The sequence below is a fragment of the Sus scrofa genome, chromosome 15, assembly GCF_054392235.1.
Source record: "Sus scrofa isolate SSC_HxYL_T2T_F1_AM1 chromosome 15, Sscrofa_HxYL_maternal_Yorkshire_Landrace_v2.0, whole genome shotgun sequence".
Taxonomy (NCBI): Eukaryota; Metazoa; Chordata; class Mammalia; order Artiodactyla; family Suidae; genus Sus; species Sus scrofa.
In genome coordinates this window covers 94,479,967-94,505,102 of record NC_139397.1, presented here as the reverse complement: position 1 = coordinate 94,505,102, position 25,136 = coordinate 94,479,967, and the positions used below count along the sequence as shown (strand labels likewise).

The 25,136-nt window shown below is 36.5% G+C and overlaps 1 protein-coding gene across 2 annotated transcripts in view; it reads left to right on the top strand.

Moving 5' to 3' along the window:
- Positions 1–25,136, top strand: part of OLA1 (Obg like ATPase 1) — a 175,463-nt gene that overhangs the window by 84,196 nt on the left and 66,131 nt on the right. For both annotated transcript variants that reach the window (XM_021076152.2, XM_084999553.1), the window contains exon 5: positions 21,137–21,312. In XM_021076152.2, coding sequence (XP_020931811.2) covers positions 21,137–21,312 — 176 coding nt within the window. The remainder of the gene's footprint in view (positions 1–21,136; positions 21,313–25,136) is intronic.

Below are 25,136 nucleotides of genomic sequence, written 5' to 3'. Positions count from 1 at the left end.
CTCTGTCTTTGCCCTCTGCCTTGAGCAGCTTTATCCCAGGGCTGATTGATTGTTCTCATGGTCCAAAGATGGTTTCTAGCAATTTACTGGCCATGTTGTTTCTAGTTCACATTCATCAGGGAAAAAGAGTGACTTTGGCTCAGCTTTTCAATAAAAAGCTTTGAGGTTTACTCTACTTGGATCTGCCTAGGTCATATGCCCAAGCCTTGACTGTTCATTGTGGGCAGATGGAATCATCTCAACTCTTTAACTCCTAAGAAGTAATGAGGGAGGGGTAGTTAGAAGAGAGGGATCATGGGTAGATATTGGAAGGTTGACAGTAAATCTTTACATTCCAATGTCAGGCATGAACATTGTTATTTGCAATTCTGTTAACTGGAGAGAAGAGAAAATGTCTTTCTAAAAATTTTTTTAATTTTAATTTTTTCCATTATAGTTGGTTTACAGTGTTCTATCAATTTCTACTGTATAGCAGAGTGACCCAGTCACACTTATATATACATTCTTTTTTTCACATTATCCTCCATCATGTTCCATCGTAAGTGACTAGATACAGTTCTTGTGCTATACAGCAGGATCTCATCGCTTATCCACTCCAGATGCAATAGTTTACATCTATTAACCCCAGACTCCTAGTCCATCCCCCTTCCTCCCCCTCCCATTGTCTGTTAAATTTCAAAAATTTTTAGGGATTAATTCACTTTGATATTTGATTTTTTTTTTTTCTTTTGTCCTTTTAGGGCTGCATCTGCAGCACATAGAGGTTCCCAGGCTAGGGGTTCAGTTGGAGCTGTAGATGCTGGCCTACGCAGGAGCCACGGAAACATGGGATCTGAGCCATGTCTCTGACCTATACCACAGCTCATGGCAATGCCAGATCCTTAACCCACTGAGCCAGGACAGGGATTGAACCTACGTCCTCATGGATGTAGTCAGGTTCGTTAGCCACTGAGCCACAACAGGAACTCCTGATATTTGATTCTTGACTAGCATTTGTCATTTTTCTTTTCACTGTGATACCTCATAATACTGGTCTAAAATATCCCATTATTATGAGTTAAAGCAGTATAATTTTGATGAAATTTCATTACTAGAATTGTAATAAAAATGTTTCCTCTTCATTAAATATGTGAAGTTTATTGTTCATGAAAATGAAACTGATGTATTACTTGTAAGATCACCAAACATAAAGCAAAATGGCATTAGAGCCTCCTCATAGTGCTCTGTATTGGTTAGTACAAATTTTATTTAATTCTGTATTTCGCAAGTTTTTTCTTTTTGTTCATTTTTAAACAGGTTTTTTTGTTTTTTTTGCTTTTTTTTTTTCGGTTAAAGAATTCTGTTCTCCAGATGAAAAACCTTTTCTTTTCTTCACTTTTTTAGGTTAAAAGTTTTCTTTTGACTTAAATTTTTGATCAGCTTTCTAGGTAGTCACCCATACTTTTGTTTAGAGATAATGATTTATTTTATATTATTGCTATACTCTGTATCACTTCTGTCGGTCTTTTCTGGAAGTGTTCCTCTTCTTTTTCTGTTACTTTCTATTTCCACTTCTTAGTTCAGGCTCTTATGCATTATAATTAATTTTTGTAATAAATTCTTGCTGGGCTTCTCTTTTTCTGATCAGTGTGATGCTGGAACCATTTGTGTCAGACACATTGTTTAAAATGCAGAATCCTAGGTAGGACCTCAGTGATCCAGAATCAAGGAGAGGGCTGGTAATCAACTGTTACCTCAGACATTTAAAAAAATCACTGTACCAGTCTTTCCTTCCTCCAGTTTCTTCCTTAAAGAGTAGTGGTTCTCAACCATTCTTATGTCCAATTAGTGACTATGTCCAAGAATTTGGATCCTGTACTGTGAAGGGGGAAAAAAAGCCTATTTTTCACAAAGCAGAAAATAATTATGTGCATTTTGTTTCATTTCCATTTTAACATTACAGTATTATTTAGCAGTACATGTTGCTGTGGCTTTAAAATATACACAGATAAAAATCTAGTAGCTGAATATTATAATGAACAGTAACTTTTGTACCATGTTAGCTCTGAAACACAAAGATAATGACTACATATGGATACCGTTATTAAATAAGATGCAGTACCTTGGTAGCCTTATGAGGCAAAGAAAGGGGAACACCAAGGTTCTAAGGATATTGATAATATTCCAGAGGATCACATCTTTGGCATATCACTTTTAATTTTGATATGGCCATTGAGAAATTAGATGTACTACCACTTGTGAATCATTGCATTTAGTTATGTTACTGCCTCTTGTAAAATATCCATGCCTTCCTGGGAATTCCATTTTCTGCCTAGTTACTCAAGGCTCTTCTTTGTCAAGCATCAGTATGTTTTTCCTCAGAAAGATTTGCTCTTTATACTCTGAATGTCCCTTGTGCATTTCACCGTTGTCTCTGCTGTACCTCTAGCTAAGTTTATTCTCTAAGGTCCATGTCTTCTATGATCCTCCTCCTCCAGCCCTTTTGCTCTTTCTTATCTTTGAGATCAGGAGTTTTCTTTATGTGGTAGGTACCATTTCCTACAGCCATGATTTAGTTATGTACACTTGTCTTCTTTCTCCAACTAGACTGTAAGCTCCTTGAAGGTGTGGGCCATATCATATAATTTCACCTCTCCTCAGATATCTAAATATGCTTTCTGCATAGCAGTCAATAAAATAAAAGAAGGATGCCAGTTTTGTTGCTAGAATTTTTTTCCAGCTGTAGAATAAGCTGGTCTAAATTATGGTTTAGTCATTTTTTTTTTAAATACTACTTTGCTTGCTTGCCTAAGAGAATATGCTAGGTGCAAATGGATATGTTTTTATTGTTTTTATCCAAACTGTGGATTAAGCAGTAAGGTTTTAGAGAAATAAAAATAAAATTCTTATATTTTAATGTTTTACATTTGTTAGGCTTCTCTATTTTTTCTGTGTTCTAATCACACATGCAGATTTATATATGGCATATGTATAAATAAGCCTATAGGTATAATAAATACATTTATGGTTATATTAAAAGTTGCTTTTATTACTGTGACTCTCCAGTGTTATCTCTAGTATTAATACTTTTATTCAGAGTTAGAACCTAGCAAAATAGCATATGATAATGTGTATATTTTGTGTTTGATATACTTGGATGAAATCTTATAGGTAAAAATTTATATGATGGAAAGGAAATTTTATTTAAGAAATGAACTGCACTATTTAAAATAGAAACCTGAGATCTTTTTCACATTGCAGCTGAGTTAAACTAATAATCTTTCCACTATTGCTAAGAAATACATGTAGTTAAAAATACATTTATACATATTATTTAAAAAAAAACCTAGTTAACTTTAAAATATGTAAGTTTTCTTGTCGTTTAGGGTTCTGTGAAGCTGATCATCAAGAGGGTTGCAAATCATTGGTGGTTTCTATTTTCAGATTTCCACATCCCGGAGTAATTTGCTTTAATTTCACCCAATTTAACCTATACTTCACACCATCACCATTCAGCTTTAATAGCTATGTTCTATGCATAAGAAAAGCAGATAAATGTCCACAATTAGGCTGCAAATGATTACAACTAGTTAGGGCTTTATGAAGACAAAACTTAAAGGACTATGGCGCCAAACAAAGCCACAAAAGACGGCTGAAAATGCTGTCTGAGAAGTCAAGTCTACCATGGCATTTGATTTATCACTTTTGTAGTTGATTTTACTTATTTTTAATATATTGGCAGGTGTGCCTACTCTGAGAAATATTCAGCTTTAGAGAATATTAGTTCTCTGTTGTTAATTAATGTATTTTATTTTTTACTTGTTTCCTTGAATTTCAGCATACATAACAAGATTGAATCTTTTAAAAATATTAAAATAATAGCATATTTTTTGAAATTAAGCAGAATTGGTTTGAAATGTACTGGCAGTTATATACCTTGTCAATGCATTTGTGAAATTAAGACTTTTCTGAAATGTATGTATATGTGGAATGGTCCTATCAGACTTATGATGGAAATATAATTTTATAGTTCTCTCTAGAATTTCATTTTTAGATGAGTCTTAGCATGCAAAATATATGCCTTTAGAATACTGCTTATGTATGTGGACATATATAAAATATTTGCAAATTATTTTATTCCTATTTATGTGTATATATGTGTGTGTGTCTGTTATGTTTTCCACTCCATATGTAAGTTCTTGTTGATGGTTACTGCATAGCATTATTTTATTTAATATATAAAGAATTTGGTTATGTTTTAAGGTTTTTAAAAAAGCCAGGCTATTCTTTTTATTTATAAAAGCATGTCTTCCTCCTGCAAAATAAAATCTGTCCTTTTTGTTAATGAAGGTCCATATTTAGCAAGGTAAATCTGAGTTAAAAGACTGGATCATATCTCTCTTCAAAATTGTCAGTCCAGGTTTTGATATACAAGTCTTTTCTTATGTTTTAATGAATAAATAAAATTTTGTTTTAGTTTAGTATTTGGATTTTGTTCTTTAGTCATTCTGTCAAACAGTCTCTCAGAAATTCTGTATAGATAAGAGTAACAATATTGATGGATAATAATTTCATTCTATGCCTTTTGTGCACCCAGAATTATTCATGTCATTGAACTATTCCTCATTTTACAAATAGTTTCCACTGCTTTATTTTTATATGAAGGGTAACACGTATTTATTTAAAATGTACCCTTTTAGATAATCTTTATCTTCTGAAATAATAATCAAATAATGTCTCTTTAGTTTATTGTTGCTTAGAAGCCAAAATAAATGCAAATTAAAAACCTAAGCAATTGTGGTTTTATAAACATGTAACAAACACAATATGTGTATGTGCACAGTTACTAACTTTAAAAATGCTCAGGCATTTTAATAGCTTGTTGCCTTTATAAAAGCGATATATGTGGGAAAGTATACTGAAACTTATTTTTAAAGTATCTTTATTTTAAAGAAAGCAGGCTGTCCCATAGAGTAGACCAATATAGCCATGGCAAGACAATACAGCTACACAGCTTCACAGTTGTATTAAACTAGTTTCATATGCTATATCATAAAACTTTCAGTCCAATCAGCAACTAAATTTAAATACTGCAAATTGTAGCAGCAAAACAATAATTCTGCTGATTAGCCCCTTTCCATTTCTTGTAAGTGAACTGTTTATGCTGTTGAGTACCTTTTGAAAAAAGAAAAAGCCAAAACAGCCTTGATTAGTCAAGGAGTAATTGGATGACTTGATTTTAGCAAGAGAATGAATTGGTTGATGATAGCCTGTAACTAAGTGTAGTGGTTCTGTTCAGATGAATACATAACATACAGTCATCAGATCTTGACAGGTATAGCATATAAGCAGCACTAAAATCTCATGGTGGTGGGGATAAGATGGAGATCAAGGGGCGTAAGTTTGCCATGAAGTCTTTTATTAGAAATTTTGAGGTGTTTCTTATAGAAATTGAGAGGAACTTCCTTATTTTTTGACATTGGGGAAGGACTAGGGAGATTTGTCTTATTAGTTTTTTACTGTAGTCCCCATGTTTTATGCTTTAAAGACCAAAGAGCTATAGGATCATTTAACTTTCTTCAGAGGGATCAGCAGTATTATATCTTTTTACTCTCATTGAAGATCATGGTTCATTAGTAGAGGCATGTGGGGAAAGCCTTGAGGCATTGTGTTCATATTTAAATATTTAAAGTCTTGATTAGGCAGAACTTTCTGAGGACTGCATTATTTATGATTTCTTGATTTTTGTTTTTTTAGGGCCACATCTGTGGCATATGGAAGTTCCCAGGCGAGGGGTCCAATCGGAGCTACAGCTGCCGACCTGCACCACAGTTCAGAGCAATGCCGAATCCTTAACCCACTGAGCAAGGCTAGAGATCAAACCAGAGTCCTCATGGATACTAGTCAGATTCGTTACCACTGAGCTACAACTGGAACTCCTTTCCTGATTATTTTTAAGGCTATATCTGAGTTTGTATTAATGAGTACTGGCATAAAACAAAAATAATTTTAAAAAAAATTTACTCCTTTGTAGGGAGTTCCTTTCGTGGTGCAGCAGAAATGAATTCAACTAGGAACCATGAGGTTGAGGGTTCGATCCCTGGCCATGCTCCATGGGTTAAGGATCCGGCGTTGTGGTGAGCTGTAGTGTAGGTTGCAGACATGGCTCGGATCTGGTGTTCTTGTGGCTGTGGCGTAGGCCAGCGGCTACAGCTCTTATTCGACCCCGAGCCTGGGAATATCCATATGCCGCGGGTTTGGCCCTAAAAAGACAAAAAAAAATTTTACTCCTTTGTAACTAGTCTTAAGCCTTAATTCCGTCACCATCACCATCACCACCACCACCATCCTCTTACCACTGGAAAGAATATATTACAGTTACCACCCCTCCTCTGCTTTAATATGCTACTTGGCTCCAAAATTTTCAGTTGCATAAAATATGAGGTCCCTTGATTGCTAGTCGAATGAAAGGACTGGGGTGAACCTGCACACCTAGTTGCAGAAGGTGAGGGGTGCTGGCCTGGCCAAATCATTCTGGTACTGGCTTTGATTTGGCACCACCTGGTGGTGATTGTTTGCTCTGGCTTAACTGTTGGTGATGACTAGATCTCTAGAACTTTAGGGTAGCGGTAGGATTCTAGGAATCTCTTAGGTAGTTGGTATCCATTTTGCTGAGCCAGTTAGGGTAGGTTGGGTCAGAAGACTACTGGGTTTGCAGTGTCCTGCCCTACACAATCTGCTTCCAAAGGTGCAGGTGCTTGTCTGTCCTTAGTCTTTCAGGCCTTAGCCTTTCTTCTGTGTTGCTGCTCTCATTTTAGAAGTGTGGATTATTGAATTTAAGGGCATAATTATTTTGTGAGGTGTATTATGTGGTTTAATGACATTAACCTTCCAGTTTGGACTCAAGAAAGATCCCTGTCATATAATGTGGGTTTAATCAAACCATCAATTTCCTATTCTAACACCAAATGTTCTCGGTGATCCCTTTCTTTTCCATTCCTTCTATCTCCACCCCATTCTCATATCTTAGCAAAACGAGGTAAAAGTCATAATCTATTGATATTATAGATAAAGCTAAAAATAATTATTTAAAAAATTAATAGCCAGACACTTATTAGACTAATTAACACCTTTCACATGTTTACATTTCTCAAGCATTTAAACACCAGTTTCAAACTCTAGCAGAGACAGTATTATCTCTTAGCAGAGCATCAATGTACTTAAATATGGGATTAAAAAATATACTTCCATCAAAACCTGCACATGAATCTACATAACATCAGCATTTCAATTTGAAACCTTGGGACTTGACTTCCCATCAGCTCCTACTGCATACTGACCCTCTCCCTGCTTCCTTTCATCCTGGGTTTACTCTCTTGTATTTATTATAAGTTGATCTATCTCCCCTATTGGATTGTAAACATCTCTGAGGGCAGCAACTAATCTTACCAAGCTTTTCCTCATCTCTGAAATTTGCCTTCCAGCTCCTGGCACCATTCTCTTTGTGATTAACATTTAGTAAACATTAAGTATGTCTGTTAAAATATATATCTTTAGCTGTTATACATCTCCAGTTTTATGACCAGCCACATTTCATTTCTTCTCAATATCATTCTTCCTACCCACTGGACCAAAAAAAAATCTTTGTAAAGATTTTAATTTTTTTTGGATTTAACCACTTTCTTGTTATTTCTATAACTAGTACCAACAGTCAGATGCTCTGTTTGTGGTCATAAGTCTCTCTCCAAGCTATTAGGTCTTGTATATAACTGATAGAATAATTTAAAGAGAAGGTGAATGAATAAGTGAACAAGAGTCTCCAAAAATCTACATAGGAATTTTATAATTGATGAGATTAAATTGTAACTCCTGAACTCAGTGTTAAAACCTTTTTGCCAATTGACATCTGTATATTTGAACACATGGCAATATCTATGCTTGCTGCGTAGCCCATCCTTTGTCTTTAGTGTATACCATTGGTTCTCTTTTGTGAGTTAGAAATGTCTGGAGAATTTTTGATCTTTATAGCTTGGGTGCATGTATGCACACACTCGTGCACTTGTATGTGTGTGTGTGTGTGTGTGTGTGTGTGTGTGTGTGTGTGTGTGTGTGTGCGCTATTAGCATCTGGTTTGTGCTGTTAAAATCCTGCAATGCACAGGTCAGTTCCGCACAACAAAGAGTTATCTGGCCCAAAATGTTAGTATTGCCAAGGTTGAGAAACCCTAGTTGTTAGCCTTTCATTTGTAAGTGTAATTGACATGTTTTGAGTGCTTACATCCTAAAATCTTTACTATATTACCACTTTTAATCTTCAGAACAGTCTTAAGGGGTAGGTATTACTATCTAGATTTTACAGACGAGGAAACTAAGGCACAGAGAAATTAAATACTCACACAATTAATGAGTCAGACACTCTGAAATCCAGATAATCTGATTCCAGAGTCTGTGCCCTTCATCACTTCTGCTGTACTTGTACTTCTGTCCTACCTGTAATGTCTTCTTGATTCTCTGCTTCCCTTTGCGAATACCTGCCCCTAAAAGTCTTCATCTGTACTCAGGCCTTCCCTCCTTCATCCTGATTTATGCTAATCAATTCCTTCTTTCTTTTCTTCTTTTATGCTGCATTTATTGGTCTTATTTATAGTATATAGGCATGTTTTTTCCCTCTTCTTAATTTGATTTATACATTTAAGAAGTTGTACCATAAAATGTAATCCAGTGCAATGTGCCTACGAAGTCCTCGGAAAATTAAGTGAATATCATCACTAATAGTCAAGAATTCAGGGATGCATGTGATTTGTAATATAAAGAAAGGATATGTATCTTTGAGGCCTAGTGAAGGGAGTGTGCAAAAATATACTGATGGTTGAATATTATGAACTTTCAGGGCTTGGGGGTCAGTACAAGAGCATGACTTGAGCTGAGAATTTGTCGAGAGTGAGGGTGGGTCAAGGTGGGTCAAGGCCAGTTTGTAGAGTGCTTTTTCTAATGGCAGAAGCCTAAGTGATGTTTTAGAAATTAGAAAGTTGGTAAGAGAGTTATTGGGAAGATTAAATACAGCAAAAGCAGCTACCTCATCATTGGAAGTAGAGCCGCATCTCAATAAATATTAATTCAAAATACCATTGATTAAATTTACTTTTAGACATCTAAGTATCTATTATATAGAATAAGAAGCAAAAATTTTGTTGAGAGTTGAATGTTAGTGCTCATTAAGGTGCTTCTTTTCTGCCTGCTTCTTTGGAAAGGGTTGATATATTGCAGCAACTAAAAATGTAAAACTCTTGAGCAATTGAATATAATTAAGTACAGGTGTTGACTCTGGGGTTATAATTCCTAACTTTTAAGTGACTTTAAGGATTCCTTAATGGTATGAATCTCTAATTATCTACCAAGTAAGTACAATACCAGCAACTGTTAGGTAGAGTTTTCTGGTGTTCTGTGCATTTAAAAGAATTATATTGTGTAATGTTGTAATGTGATACTTCTAATCAGTTAGGTGGTGTCATTAATAATCAAAAGGCTTTTTTTGCTTGGTACTGTACTACATAAGGTCCAATTCTTCATGTTTTTCAAGTCTTTATACCTGTATCTTTTTTCTCTCTTCAAGTCATCCTTCCTACTTAATCTTTTCTTTCTTTCTTTCTTTCTTTCTTTTTAGGGCCGCACCCATGGCATAATGGAAGTTTCCAGACTAGGGGTCGAATCAGAGCTAGCCACAGCCACAGCAACATGGGATCCCTGATCCATTGAGCAAGGCCAGGGATTGAACCTGCATTCTCATGGATACTAGTCAGATTTGTTTCCGCTGTGCCACAATGGGAACTCCATGTTTTTTATTATTATTATTTAATGTATTCCTTTTTATTTTAATTTTTAGTTGATGTAAAATATTATGTTTCATGTATATAAAATTGTGTATTCAGATTCGCAGTTTTTAAAGGTTATGCTAATAGTTACTATAAAATATTAACTATTCCCTGTGCTGTACAATATATCCTTGTAGTTTATCTTATGTATAGTAGTTTGTATATCTTAATCTACTCCTTTCTCCTCTCCCCACTGGTAACCACTAGTTTGTCCTCTGTATTAGGGAGTCTGTTCCTTTTTTATTATATTCACCTTAATGTTTTGTTTTCAAGTCCCTACTTAGGAGCTTATTAGTTTTAATTTATATGAACTCTTAAAATTAGGAGAAAATAATAAATGAAAAAATTTAAGTTTTCTCAGAACCTGACTGATCTACTTTCTTATTATTTCCTATACTAAATATATTTTGTCTCAATGTTAGGAATGATTCTTTGCTTCTAGCATTGATTGCTTCCACTTTGTGTTATAGTCCTATGTGAATCATTTAAAATCTTTAATTTTATATTAGTTCCTCAAAGTCAGCCACGTGTGTTTTATTTCACTAAACTTTTTGAAAATCTTGATCAGTTTTTGATAGTTGTCTTCCTCCTGGCTAAGATTTGGTTTGAGGGCCTTTTCCTATAATAAATGAGGAGGGAAGAAGAGGAGATGGAGGAGAAGCAAAGCAGAAGCAAATATTTTTCACTATTCCATAGTTCTGTTTCCTATTCCAGCATTAAACAGTTAGCCTGTAGCACAGATTGGACTATTTTAAGACCTTTGCTGTATCTCATAGAATAGATTTCCTCTGGAAAATAGAGTTTAATTTGGCTTTTTTTTAAGGTCCACACCCTGTGGCATATGGAAGTTCCCAGGCTAGGTGTTGAATGGGAGCTGCAGCTGATGGCCTATACCACAGCCGCAGCAATGCGGGATATGAACCGTGTCTGCCACCTACTCCACAGCTCATGGCAAAGCCGGAGCCTTAATCCACTGAATGAGTTCAGGGATCGAGCTCGCATCCTCATGGATACTAGTCAGATTCATTTCCACTGTGCCATGACAGGAACTCCTGACTTCAGTATTTTTGATTGATTTATTATCGTAAAATCAGTGCAATCCACCAAGTCTAGTTACACTATTCCATTTATGCCATTGCATCAAGTAATTAACAGTTTATATTACTAGACCAGCTATTTCCATTTTTATGTGTTTACAAAATATTTTATTTCTCCAAGAGTCTATAAATATATCCGCTTAAAGTAATTAAAATTTGATTAATACAACCCTTTTCATTTGCTTCAAACTCTGAAGCCTTAGAGACTTAAAGCTGCATCCTTTTTGTAGAATTTGGTTAGCAGGATGATTTATTAGTTCTTTTTGTGTGTTCCAAAACTTGCCTTCTTCCCTGATACCTTTAAGAAGACAAATTTATTTTTGAAATAAATATAGTAAATTGAGATGTCCTTTTTCTACTTTCTAGCTTAAGGAAAATAGTTAAAACTATACATCTTATTTAATACAGAGGCAAAGAGACATTATAAACTTGAGGTTCAACTATGGATTAGATTCTGTTTTTGCTCAAATTGCTTTTATTGTCAAGATGAGAAAGGGCTTTATTTAGATTTAGACTAGAGTTTTTTGTTTTTTGTTTTTTTTTTTTTTTTGTCTTTTGTCTTTTTGTTGTTGTTGTTGTTGTTGTTGCTATTTCTTGGGCCGCTCCTGCGGCATATGGAGGTTCCCAGGCTAGGGGTTGAATCGGAGCTGTAGCCACCGGCCTACGCCAGAGCCACAGCAATGCGGGATCCGAGCCGCGTCTGCAACCTACACCACAGCTCACGGCAACGCCGGATCGTTAACCCACTGAGCAAGGGCAGGGACCAAACCCGCAGCCTCATGGTTCCTAGTCGGATTCGTTAACCACTGCGCCACGACGGGAACTCCTAGACTAGAGTTTTAAAGTGCATCTATAAACCTAGGCTTAAACTACACTTCTAAATCATAGTATTTGGAGTGTGCAATAAACAGCTTTACCCCCGTTCACTCTTTAACTACATAATTCCATTTATATGAAAGTACAAGAACCAACAAACTGGAGTTCCTGTCATGGCTCAGTGGGATCCGACTAGGAACCATGAGATTGCGGGTTCGATCCCTGGCCTTGCTCAGTGGGTTGAGGATCCAGCGTTGCCGTGAGCTGTGGTGTAGGTCGCAGATGTGACTTGGATCCCATGTTGCTATGGCTCTAGCATAGGCCGGTGGCTACAGCTCCAATTAGACCCCTAGCCTGGGAACCTCCATATGCTGCGGGAGCGGCCCAAGAAATGGCAAAAAGACAAAAAAAAAAAAAAAAAAAAAAAAAAGGAACCAACAAACTAAGTGATAGGCATTAGAATGGTGGTTATTTGGGGGAGGGGAGTAATTTAACTGGAAAAGTGAGCTTTCTAGGGTGATAGATATCTTCTTTTTAAAATTCAGATACAGCTGATGTACAATACTATGTTAGTTTCAGGTGTACAGCATGGTGATTCAATGCATATATACATTACAAAGTCACGGTAAGTCTAGTAACCATCTGTCCCCATACAGAGTTATTACAATATTATGGAACATATTTCTTATGCTATGTATTGCATCCCTATAACTTTTTTTTCTTTATAACTGGAAGTTTGTGCCTTTATTCCTCTTCACCTGTTTTAGCTTCCCATCCTACTCCTCTGGCAGCCCCAGTTTGGTGTCTGTATCTTTGAATCTATTTTCATTTTGTTCTGTTTGTTCATTTGTTTTGTATTTTAGATTCTCCACACAAGCGAGGGCCTATAGTATGTCTTTCCTTGTCTGACTTCTTTTACTTAGCATGATATATATATACCCTCTAGATTCTTCCATGTTGTCACAAATGGCAGGATTTTATTTTAGTATTTTATGGCTATAACTCCCCCTTTAAGCTACTTTTCCCCCCAAATATTAAAGAATTTTTGTCATATCATTTATGAAAAATAAGTAGGAACTTGTATTTTTTGGTGTTAATGAATAAAGCTTAGATGTTAGGTGAATTGCCAATGCAAGTTTAGCTCTCTTGGAGTTCCCTTTGTGGCGCAGCAGAAACGAATCTGACTGGTAACTATGCGGTTGTGGGTTCTATCCCTGGGCTTGCTCAATGGGTTAAGAATCCGGTGTTGCTGTGAGCTGTGTTGTAGGTGGCAGACCCAGCTCTGATCTGGCATTGCTGTAGCTGTGGCATAGGCTGGCAGCTGTAGCTCCGATGAGACCCCTAGCATGGGAACCTCCATATGCCACGGGTGTAGCCCTAAAAAAAAAAAAAAAAAAAAAGTTTAGCATTCTTTCTCTTTTATTAATGAGCTACAGAATTGTAAGGAAGTTGGGAATCATAGTTCTGACATGGATAGAACTTTGAAGAACAGATTATGAATTCAAAAAGATAAAGCTTTTTTGAGCAGGATGTCCTTGTCTTGATTTCTAAATTGTGTTTAATAATTTATCTTCTGCTGGTTTAATAATGTGTCCCCCCACCCTTCAGTGATTTTGGCGGGACTCTGGGTTAGAATATTTGCTATTTACCACATAGGACAAACTGAAAAGAATGTGAAATAACGTAGCACACAGGATGTTTTGGTGCTATGATTTAAGATTCAATATGTTTGTGTAATAATTTTATTTCTTTTTTTCTAGAGTCTGTATTTTGGTTATATAATACTTGTTGGTTCCATACTTGATTTTGGCTCTGAATCTTGTGTGTACTAATATTACCTTAGATGCAAATAAAGATCTTTTGGCCTGAAAGCTTGTCAACATCCACCCCCCTCCCCCTCTCTCTCTCTCATCACTTTTATGTAGTTGACATTGTTTTCTTTAGTTAAGTCTCACTATGCATCCTGCCTTCATATCTCCCACCATTATTCTAATGTACTTCTTTATCACCACATTTGGAGTACAACAATCCTCTTTTAGCTGGTTCCCCATTTCTGGTTAGTCTTTCCGAAATGAGCCTTTCCATTCAACATAAAAACCAATATTGGCTGCCTGTTGAATAGAGATGAAAGCCAGATTTACCATGCTATTTGGATGTCCCTGTTCTTCACCCCTACCAGATATAATACATTTTTGTTTTCCACTACTCTTCAATATGGTTTTTCTATAAAGCCAACTATGGTCAGCTTTCCAGTAAGCCTTGTTTATTTCAACCTTTATTTTTTTTCTCTGATGCTTTTCCCTGTTACTTGTCATGCCTTTCTTTATCTTCTTTACCTATACCAAATGTCTATATTTAAAGGCCTTAATGGTTAATTATTACTAATTAAGCCTATATTTAAGGACCTTGCTAGTGAGTATTGGTCTCCTTTTTCATTAATTTTCCCATTCAGTTATCCAGTCATTAAGACCAAAGTCCTATTATTTTGATTTTTGTTTTTAATTCTCACAAGACTTAGCATATTGTTAGATATATAAGGAATCTTTAAGTGAGAAACTTACTTTTAGCAAGGCATATTTGCATATGTGTTGAGGCGGTAACAGTTTATGCATTGGTTTATATGCCAAGGAATTCCTTATCTCTGCACTGTATAGTGGTAGAAGATGGAAAAAAAACCTAAGCGAAATAGGCCCATCTTGACCACATACCCTCTTATTTCCAAGAAAACTCTAGACATGCAATTTGGGATATCAAGGTTTCCATGACAGGTAGTTTATAAAGTAGTTTGGTGAAGTCTGTACACTTAAATGCATCATGTGTTTTAAAATCTGTTTCTGCATCTAGCTAAGGATGCTTTGCTTTAACTGAATACAACCCAGTTTAAGTGGTAATATAGCAAAGTAGTTCACTGAAGTCCTGAATCTTTGAAGTGTATTTTTATTTCTGAAATTCTTTCCAGTTAGATTTAGCTCCCTAAAGTTATGGATTTGTTTATCTTACTCGAATCTTTATGGAATAAGATAGTCTTTGAATGAATGGATGAGGAAATTGGTCAGTCTTCAGCCCATTTATAATTGAAAATAGCCATTTGTGTCATATCATACCAAATATAAATATGATGCAGAGTGTCCAGTACCAGGCGGGTAGTCAATATATCTCACCAAGTCAAATATTGTTTCTATAGTTTTGATAGAAAATATGCTAGAGCCATTTGGGAGATTGGGGCTGGAAATTCTGTTAATGTGTGTGGAATAGAGGGACAAGAGAAGAGGGTTAAAAGAAATAGCAACATTTATGGAGTAGTTAGAGCAAGGAGAGGAATAGCCTAAAAAGAAATGATTGGGGAAAATAGAAAAAAGAAAAAAAGAAAAGAAAACAGGAGAATGCCGTTGAAAAGAAGCAGTGAAAGAGATTTTTCTCAGTGCTCTGAAGTTAGATGTTACTGAGAGGTCATTCAGGATTCCTGAAGAATGGTTCTTTAACCTCATGAAGACAAATCATTGGTGTCCTTTTAAAAATTTGTTTTAGGAGTTCTTGTTATGGGTCAGTAGTAATGAACCCAACTAGTATCCATGAGGACGCAGGTTTGATCCCTAGCCTTGTTCAGTGATTGAAGGATCCAGTGTTTCCGTGAGCGGCAGTGTAGGTCACAGACATGGCTTGGATCTCACACTGCTGTGGCAGTGGTGTAGGCTGGCAGCTGCAGTTCCGATTCAACTCCTAGCCTGGGAACTTTTTTTTTTTTGTCTTTTTGCCATTTCTTGGGCCACTCCCACGGCATATGGAGGTTCCCAGGCTAGGGGTCTAATCAGAGCTGTAGCCACCGGCCTATGCCAGAGCCATAGCAATGCCAGATCCGAGCCGCGTCTTCACTACAGCTCATGGCAACACTGGATCCTTAACCCACTGAGCAAGGCCAGGGATCAAACCCGCAACCTCATGGTTCCTAGTCGGATTCGTTAACCACTGAGCCACAACGGGAACTCCATAGCCTGGAAACTTTCATATGCTGCACATGAGGCCCTAAAAAAGACAAAAAAAAAAAAATTTAAAAAAATTTTTATTGAAGTATAGTTTGCATCTGTTAATCCCAAACTCCCACCCAACCTCACCCCAACCTTGGCAACATAAGTCTATTCTCTGTGTCTGTGAGTCTGTTTCTGTTTTGTAAGTAGGTTCATTTGTGTCATATTTTAGATTCCACATATAAGTGATATAAATGGTGTTTGTCTTTCTCTTTCTGACTTCTTTCACTTAGTATGATATCTCTAAGTCCATTCATGTTGCTCCAGATGGCATTATTTCACTGTTTTGTGGCTGAGTAAGTAGTCCATTGTATATTTGTACCACATCTTTATCCATTCATCTGTCAATAGACATTTAGGTTTTTCCATGTCTTGGCCATTTGTAAATAGGTCTGCTGTGAACATAGGGGTGCATGCATCTTTTCAAATTACAGTATTGTCCAGATCTATGCCCTGAGATTGATTTCTGATAGCATGATGGAGGCATATTCCAAACTCCTTAGGTTAAGTTTTTATATCGGAAGTAAAGAAGTAGAGAGAGTAAGTACAGGCAGCCTTCTCAAGAAATTTGGCTCTGGAGTTCCCGTTGTGGCTCAGTGGTTAACGAATCCGACTAGGAACCATGAGGTTGCGGGTTTGATCCCTGGCCTCGCTCAGTGGGTTAAGGATCCAGCGTTGCCATGAGCTGTAGTGAAGACGCGGCTCGGATCTGGCATTGCTATGGCTCTGGCATAGGCTGGTGGCTACAGCTCTGATTAGACCCCTAGCCTGGGAACCTCCATATGCCGTGGGAGTGGCCCAAGAAATGGCAAAAAGACAAAAAGAAAAGAAAAGAAAGAAATTTGGCTCTGAGCTGGAGTAAAGAAGGCAATAGCTGGAAGGGAAATTAATGTCTGAGGGTGATTAATGTGGCCAATTTATTGTACAATCCTAAGCCTACTTAAATGTTGATGGGAAAATGATAGTGAAAATGGAGAGATGATGCGAATGTAGGAGAAAGAGAGGCATAAGATACTGAGGTCTCAGAAAATACAAATCAAGGTCTTTGAGCAAACTTTCTTGAGAGAGACTAAGATCAGGAGCAGAGGTAGTAGAGAGATTGGACATAAATAGTAGAAGGTATTGCTTTCCATTTTGCTACTGGAAAGAAGGAAAGATTGGGTAAAAACAAAAAGAGTGTTTAGTATTCCAAGGCCACCTTAATTTTCTCTGTGTCCTCTGCTGGGTTGCAAGAGAAAAGAGGAAAGCGTTAGAAATGTGAGAGAAGTCAAGAAGCATTGAAAAAGGTGCTTTGTTGTGAAAGAAAACATTGTCGGATTGCTGGATGAAAAATCTTTGTGATGGAAATCTTTGTGAGCCTAGCTAATGGTTAAATTTCTCTTATTGTTTAATAACGAGACTTTGCTATAGTTAGTATTATTTTCAGTCACCCATTTTATATTTTTACAAAGAAATGTACAGATATAAAATAATTTTAATGGCAATAGTATTTTTCTCCTTGTGGCTAGTCACTGGTAAAACCAAAATTTTTAACTAAAATTTGTGCAGGATTTTCTTCACGTTAGACTTGTTTACTGTGTTTAAAAAAGAATGACTTTTAAAAATAGCTTGTTTTATATGAACAATGCACATTCTTTATAAAAAGTTTAAGCCGCAAAAAAACTGATTAAGAGGAAGATTAAAAAATTGATAGTTCACTTACTAGGGCTTATTTTCATTAGCATTTAGTCTGTTATTAGAGAGTTTTATTAAAATGTGATTAGTATATGTATTGCTTTAAATAGAATACTATATTTTACTTAGCTCGAAAGAAAAAAATAAGTAATTTAGAAGAAATTACTGATTCTGTATCAGTTGATTGACCTGATCAGTTGGTAAATTTTTGTTTCATTTTTTATTTATGTCAGCTTGCTTGGAATGTGAAAATTTGAAAGTGGCTATGACTTCTAAGTGGGCTACCTACTTGACTGATAGACTCTCATTCAAAGACTGAGACATTCTTAGTGTTTTAACTTTGTAAAATTTTTTTTTCGTCTTTTTGCTATTTCTTTGGGCCGCTCCCGCGGCATATGGAGATTCCCAGGCTAGGGGTCGAATCGGAGCTGTAGCCACTGGCCTACACCAGAGCCACAGCAACGTGGGATCTGAGCCGCATCTGCAACCTACACCACAGCTCACGGCAAGGCCAGATCGTCAACCCACTGATCAAGGGCAGGGACCGAACCCGCAGCCTCATGGTTCCTAGTCGGATTCGTTAACCACTGCGCCACCACGGGAACTCCTGTAAAATTTTTTAATCCACTTAGAATATGTGGAGAGTAATATTTTCTAAACCTGACTGAGCTTAGCAATGCTAAAATTTAGCTCTTTTGTGCTCTTTAGTTATAAGAAATAAGAGACTAGGTCCATGTTTGTGTCCTTGAGTCATGGTATTGTGATCTCTGATTAATGAAAGAGTAAATAGCTATTAAAGTATTCCTCAAAGAACCACCCTTTGCCAGAATCAATGATCAACTTTCTCGACTTACTTTCTTTACCTCTAATAGCCTCTGACATAGTTGAAATCTCCTTTCTTCTTGAAATGTTTTCTTTCCCTCATTCCTATCAGAGCAGACGCCTGCTTTTTCTCTGACTTTGTCACTAGGTCTCTTTTGCTAGATCCTTCCTTATCAGACGCCTGGATTTTTCAGTGCTCTCTACATGATGTCATCTGGACCCATTACTTTAAACACATCTGATAACTCCCAGTTTTGTATCTCCAGTCATGACTTTCTATCCTACATGTAGTCCATTCTAGAATATATTCCCAGTGCAAACATTTCTCATCCTTTCCACAACAGCCCTTTTATTTCCGGTTACCACTCATCTGTGCCACTGTAACTACCCTCTCACTTAGTCCTGCCATCACTCTTGTCCCTCACCTGCTCTTTTTAGAGTAAGTGAAGTGGCCTCTTTAATACAGAAATCATATATTCTCACCCTACTTTCCCTTTATTTAAAGCTTTCTAGTCAGTGACTTCCTATTACAGCTACATTAAAGGCCAAACATCTGTGGCTTACACATGTTTGTGAACTTAACCTTTATTTACCATCCTCTGCAGTGGTTCACCCACACTGACCTTATTTCTTTTTCTTGAAACATTTCAGGCTTATTTCCATTTTAGGATTTTTATACTTAACTTCTTAGAACTCTCTTCTCTCAGATCTTCACATTACTCCCTCATTCTGCTCATACTGATCTCAGCTTCAGGATCATCTCAGGCCTCTCTGACTATGCTAATTCAAGTATTGCACAGCAAAGCCACCCTCCCATTTAAAATCTGTTTATGCACTTACTGTGGGGATGTTGTTGAGGCTATCACTGTAGTTTACTCATTAACTATGTAGGAAATCAAGATGACTATGTAGGAAATTTTTCATTCTCAGAGTCATAAAATGTTTTTTATGTCTATAACTGAACTGAACATATTTCCTTTGTTGCTCTGAGTGTCAGGGAGCTAACTTTTTATTTTCAATTTTCCTATTTTATTGTGCTATTTGTGTAAGTTACCTCATCATAATAAGAAGTAAATAATACTGTGCTTCCAGGGAAATGTCTTTCCTACTTTTCAGATATTCAGAAAATTTACCTAGACCATTGTCTGGGTGTTTATTGGTAAGATATAATGTGCCTCCTCGTTTTTTTGCTAGTTTTGTTCATATGAATCAGGCGCTATATAATGTTTTTGCCAAGAATGCCTAAGTATTATTTTAAATATACTCTGATTTTTAAAAAAATTTTATGGCCACACCTGTGGCATATGGAAGCTCCTGGACCAGGAATCAAATCTGACTCACGCTGCAGCTACGGCAATGCTGGATCCTTTAACCCACTGCAACCTACTGCTCCAGGTCTGTGATTGAACCTAGCACTTCCACAGTGACACGAGCTGCCGTAGTCGGATTCTTAACCCACTGCTCCACACGTGGGAACTCCCTACTTGTATTTGAATTGTAAGAATTTATTTAATTTCTTTCTTTTCCTGCCATACTGGAGAAGTTCTCCGGCCAGGGATCGAATCTGAGCCTGGGCTGCGACCTCTGCCACAGCTGCAGCAACATTGGATTCATGACCCACTTTGCTGGGCAAGGGATTGAACCAGCACCTCCACAGAGAAGAGCTGAATCATTAATGCTCTGCGCCACAGTGGGAACTCCAGAATTTATTTCCTTTTAAAATTATTATCAGATAATTCCATACTATAATATGAACAGATTAGTTATTTTTAATTCTGGGAAATTATATTTAAAAACTCTTTGTAACCTGTAATGAGAATATCTTGGTCTTTGGTAAGTAGGAATCAGCTAATGGTTACTGTTTTTCTCTTATCAAACTCAACCAAGCGGTCTTTCATGATTCCTATGATACCTCTAAAATAATTGATACTTTATGTTTAAAAACATCTCATTTGGAGAATATAATCTAATTGGTGATTTTAATTAAATTAATTTGTTTATAAATGTATTTATTGTTTTGTGGGTATATCATTGCTCTTTGTTTATAATATTTCTTAGTATTTGTTCATTTTTGTGATACTGTTATCTGATAATTTGAGTAAATCTCAGTTGAATTATGTTGCCACATTATGTCTTCAAAAGGGCATAAAGTCAGTACACATGCTTCGGTAATGTCTGGTTGTTTTACCCTTATGTTTCCAGTTGGCAATTTGAAATTATGGCTTCAACTGCACTTTAAATATGTGATAATAGCATGTGTTTCTAATAAGGGCCAGCACCGTTTTGTTCAGATAGTGTGAATGGTTGTCACTCATATATGACAAATGCACCTTCATCTGCTTCTTTGATAGCCCCCTAAAAACCATACCCTCAAATCAGGCCGATGAAATTAGCTGCTGTGTAAATTGTGTGTCTGAGTGGTTCATTATCTAATCACCGTCAGAACCACAGTGATAAAGTAGATTGAAGCAGGGAAGAGGTCTGCCAGATGATTTCACATACCCCCCCCAAATCCGGTTTCCCTTGGAAACCCTAATAGTGCAGTTCAGAACTTCAAGCTCTCAGTCTGGAATTCAGTATCTTTTAATGTACCAAACCTGAAAATACCAGTAGTTCTGAAGCATAATTTTCTTTTTGTAAAGATCGTAATCTTATTTAGTCCGTTTTTGAAGTGTGGGGCTCTTGAAATATTGTCTTGTTGCTAGTGCCCTAAATATTACTAAATAGGAAAAAAAAATGCTGTGTCCAGCTTGCAGAATAATTTAAACAACTTGTTAACCTTCTACGAATCTTTACTCACTGTAATAATGGCTTTCTGTGTTATTGAATTGCTTCCCTTTAATTTATTTTAGGTGCTTTTGAAGATGATGATATCACACATGTTGAAGGAAGTGTAGACCCTATTCGAGATATAGAAATAATACATGAAGAGCTTCAGCTTAAAGATGAGGAAATGATTGGACCTATTATAGATAAACTAGAAAAAGTGGCTGTGAGAGGAGGAGATAAAAAACTAAAACCAGAATATGTAAGTAAAAATTTATAGCTTCTTTTAGATATGAATTCATTTGCCTTGATTAATTTTTATAAAACAAAGCACATAAAATTTCTAATATTGTTATGGAATTTTAGGTTTCAGGGATCATTTCTGTTAAAAAAGTTTTGGGAAACTTTCTTTTGGCAGCAAAGAGTCATGGTGACAAGCTGTTTAAGGTGTCCTTAGCAAGCCATATTTAGCAGTAATATTGACTGTTTATATGGTTACTGTGTATCCCAAGTTTAGTGTTGGAGATATTGGGCTTTATGATGAATTTACTGGGTTTAGAGACATGACTGAATGTGAGTTTTTTGGATTTGAAGAGGTAACATATATAAAGGAATTGGTCTTCCATAACAGTTGACTGATTGAATGCCCTATTAAAGTAGATGGATAATTTTAATCTTTTATAGAGTGAAAACACATGTCATTGTTGTCTTTAATATTAAAATATATTTTCTATCACATTGTAGCAAATAATTATTAGTAATATTATGTGTTTCCAAATATCTTGAAGCTTTTAGTTTAATATCATCAAATTGTCTTTTATGATAGAAAGGCATTCTTAATTATATTTTTCTCATCTATTAATATCTTCTATAAACTGTTCTTGATTTTGTGCTTTTTTGTCTTAGATTTTTCTTCCTTTTTATGTTTTTTAATAGTGATTTTTATTTTTTCCAGTATTTTTTCCACTGGTTTACAGTGTCCTGTCAATTTTCTACTGTATAGCAAGATGACCCATTACACATACATGTATACATTCTTTTTTCTCACATTATCATGCTCCATCATAAGTGACTAGATATGGTTCGCAGTACTATACAGCAGGACCTCATTGCTAATCCATTCCAAAGGCAAGAGTTGGCATCTCTTAACCCCAAATTCCCTATATATCACCACCACCCCCCGCCAGCAACCGCAAGTCTGTTCTTCATGTCCATGAGTTTCTTTTCTGTGGAAAGTTTCATTTGTGCCATATATTAGATTCCAGATGTAAGTAATATCATATGGTATTTGTCTTTCTCTTTCTGACTTACTTCACTCAGTATGAGATTCTCTAGTTCCATCCATGTTGCTGCAAATGGCATTACTTTGTTCTTTTTGATGCCTGAGTAGTATTCCATCGTGTATATATGCCACATCTTCTTTTTTTTTTCTTTTTTTTTTTTGGTCTTTTTGCCTTTTCCAGGGCTGCTCTCATGGCATATGGAGGTTCCCAGGCTAGGGGTTGAATCGGAGCTGTAGCCACCGGCCTACACCAGAGCCACAGCAACATGGGATCTGAGCCGCATCTGCGACCTATACCACAGCTCACGGCAACGCTGGATCCTTAACCCACTGAGCAAGGCCAGGGACTGAACCCACAACCTCATGGTTCCTAGTCGAATTCCTTAACTACTGTGCCACGACAGGAACTCCTATGCCACATCTTCTTAATCCACTCATCTGGCGATGGACATTTAGGTTGTTTCCATGTCTTCGCTATTGTAAATAGTGCTGCAGTGAACGTACAGGTGCATGTGTCTTTTTCAGGGAAAGTTTTGTCCAGGTATATGCCCAAGAGTGAGACTGCTGGGTCATATGGTAGTTCTATGTATAGTTTTCTGAGGTACCTCCATACTGTTTTCCATAGTGGTTGTACCAATTTCCATTCCCACCAACAGTGTAGAAGGGTTCCCTTTTCTCCACACCCTCTCCAGCATTTGCTATTTGTGAGCTTATTAATGATGGCCATCCTGACTGGTGTGAGGTGATATCTCGTGGTAGTTTTGATTTGCATTTCTTTAGCTAATAATCAGTGATATTGAGCGTTTTTCCATGTGCTTTTTGGCCATCTGTGTATCTTCTTTGGAGAGATGTCTATTCAGGTGTTTTCTTCCTTTTTATCTTTTCATGTGTTTTTAGTATGTTATTTTTTATTTTCTTGTTTTGAAACTATGATTATCTTCTCTTTTTTGCTTACTCTCTTTTTTTTTTTTGTCTTTTGTCTTTTTAGGGATGCACCCATGGCATATGGAGGTTCCCAGGCTAGGGGTCAAATCAGAGCTGTAGCTGCTGGCCTACACCAGAGCTACAGCAACTCAGGATCTGAGCCACGTCTGCGACCTACACCACAGCTTATGGCAACACTGGATCCTTAACCCACTGCGCAAGGCCAGGGGTCAAACCCGCAACCTCATGGTTCCTAGTCGGATTCTGGGAACTCCTCATTTATTTTTAATAAGGTTTGAAACACACAATTTGATAACTCTAATAGGAAGGAATCAATTACAGAATCAACCTCTAAACATGGACACACTACCAGTAAATTATGGCCAAAAGTGCCTAGTGTTGGAACAGGGAGATCTGCATTATGCTACTGATTTCCTTCCTCTTCTGGATAGCTGGAAAACATAATAGCCTAATTGTCTTACTTCCAAAAACTGCAATTATTTTGTCATTTTCTTTCCTCATATTAGATTCAGCTGCTTCAGAATAAATTGTGGATCCATGTTTCCTAACTTTTAAAAAATTATCACTGTCCCTAAGGAAAAATTTAATTAAAATTTAGTTTTAATTAATTTAATTTCTCCCTAATGCTGTGGCTCTGGTGTAGGCCAGTGGCTACAGCTCCAATTCGACCCCTGGCCTGGGAACCTCCATATGCCATGGGAGCGGCCCAAGAAATGGCAAAAAGACAAAAAACAAAAACAAAAACAGATGGCTTTTAGAGTTCCCATCGTGGTTCGGTGCTTAAGGAATCTGACTAGGAACCATGAGGTTGTGGGTTCGATCCCTGGCCTCGCTCAGTGGGTTAAGGATCCAGCGTTGCCATGAGCTGTGGTGTGGGTCGCAGATGTAGCTCAAATCCCATGTTGCTGTGGCTCTGGTGTAGGCTTGCGGCTGTAGCTCCAGTTAGTTCCCTAGCCTGGGAACCTCCGTATGCCGTGGGTGCGGCCCTAGAAAAGACAAAAAAAAAAAAAAAAAAAGGCTTTTTAGAGCATTTTTTTCAATTTGTTATTAGCAAAACTAGGACTTTAGTTGAATCTGTGACTCAGTTTGGAGAGAATTAACATCTTTCCTGTACAGAAAGAAACATCTTATATTTTTATTTATTGAGCCAGGCATTGTTGGATACTGTTATTTAAACCTCACAATATGCAAGAAATATATTATCATCTCCATGTTAAAACTGAGGTAGGCCAAGTTTCAAGAGGTTTTGTGAATTGTTCAAGATTTCATACTTAGTAAATTGTGGATCAAGTTTTTCAACCAGATTATTCCAACTTCGGGGCCATTTATGCTGCAATTTTTTTAAAAACGTTTTTAAGAATTCTAAAATATGTCCCAAGAGATGCATTGACCTCTAAGAACTAGTCGTGAAACAAAGTAAAACCTACTTATATGTCAAGAAATAGAACATTGTTAGCACACTAAAATACCTTCGTCACTTAACCGTCATTTTTAAAACGCTCTATCTTCCTATAGCTAACCATAATCCTGAAATTTATAATGATAATGTCCTTTCCAGTATATGTGCCACCTATAATAATATGAATTATTTTCCTGATTTCAAACTTTATATAAATGATATCACATCATATCTATTTACATGAGCAATTTAATTCAGCATTACTTATACAATTCATTTATGTTGCATTTATCTTTAATTCTTTTGTTTTCATTACTATAAAGTAATTCATTGAAAGACTTTACCATAATTTTATTTATTTATTTATTTATTCATTTATTTGATTTTTAGGGCCACACCAGTGGCATATGGAGGTTCCCAGGCAAGGGGTTGAATCAGAGATGCAGCTGCTGGCCTACAC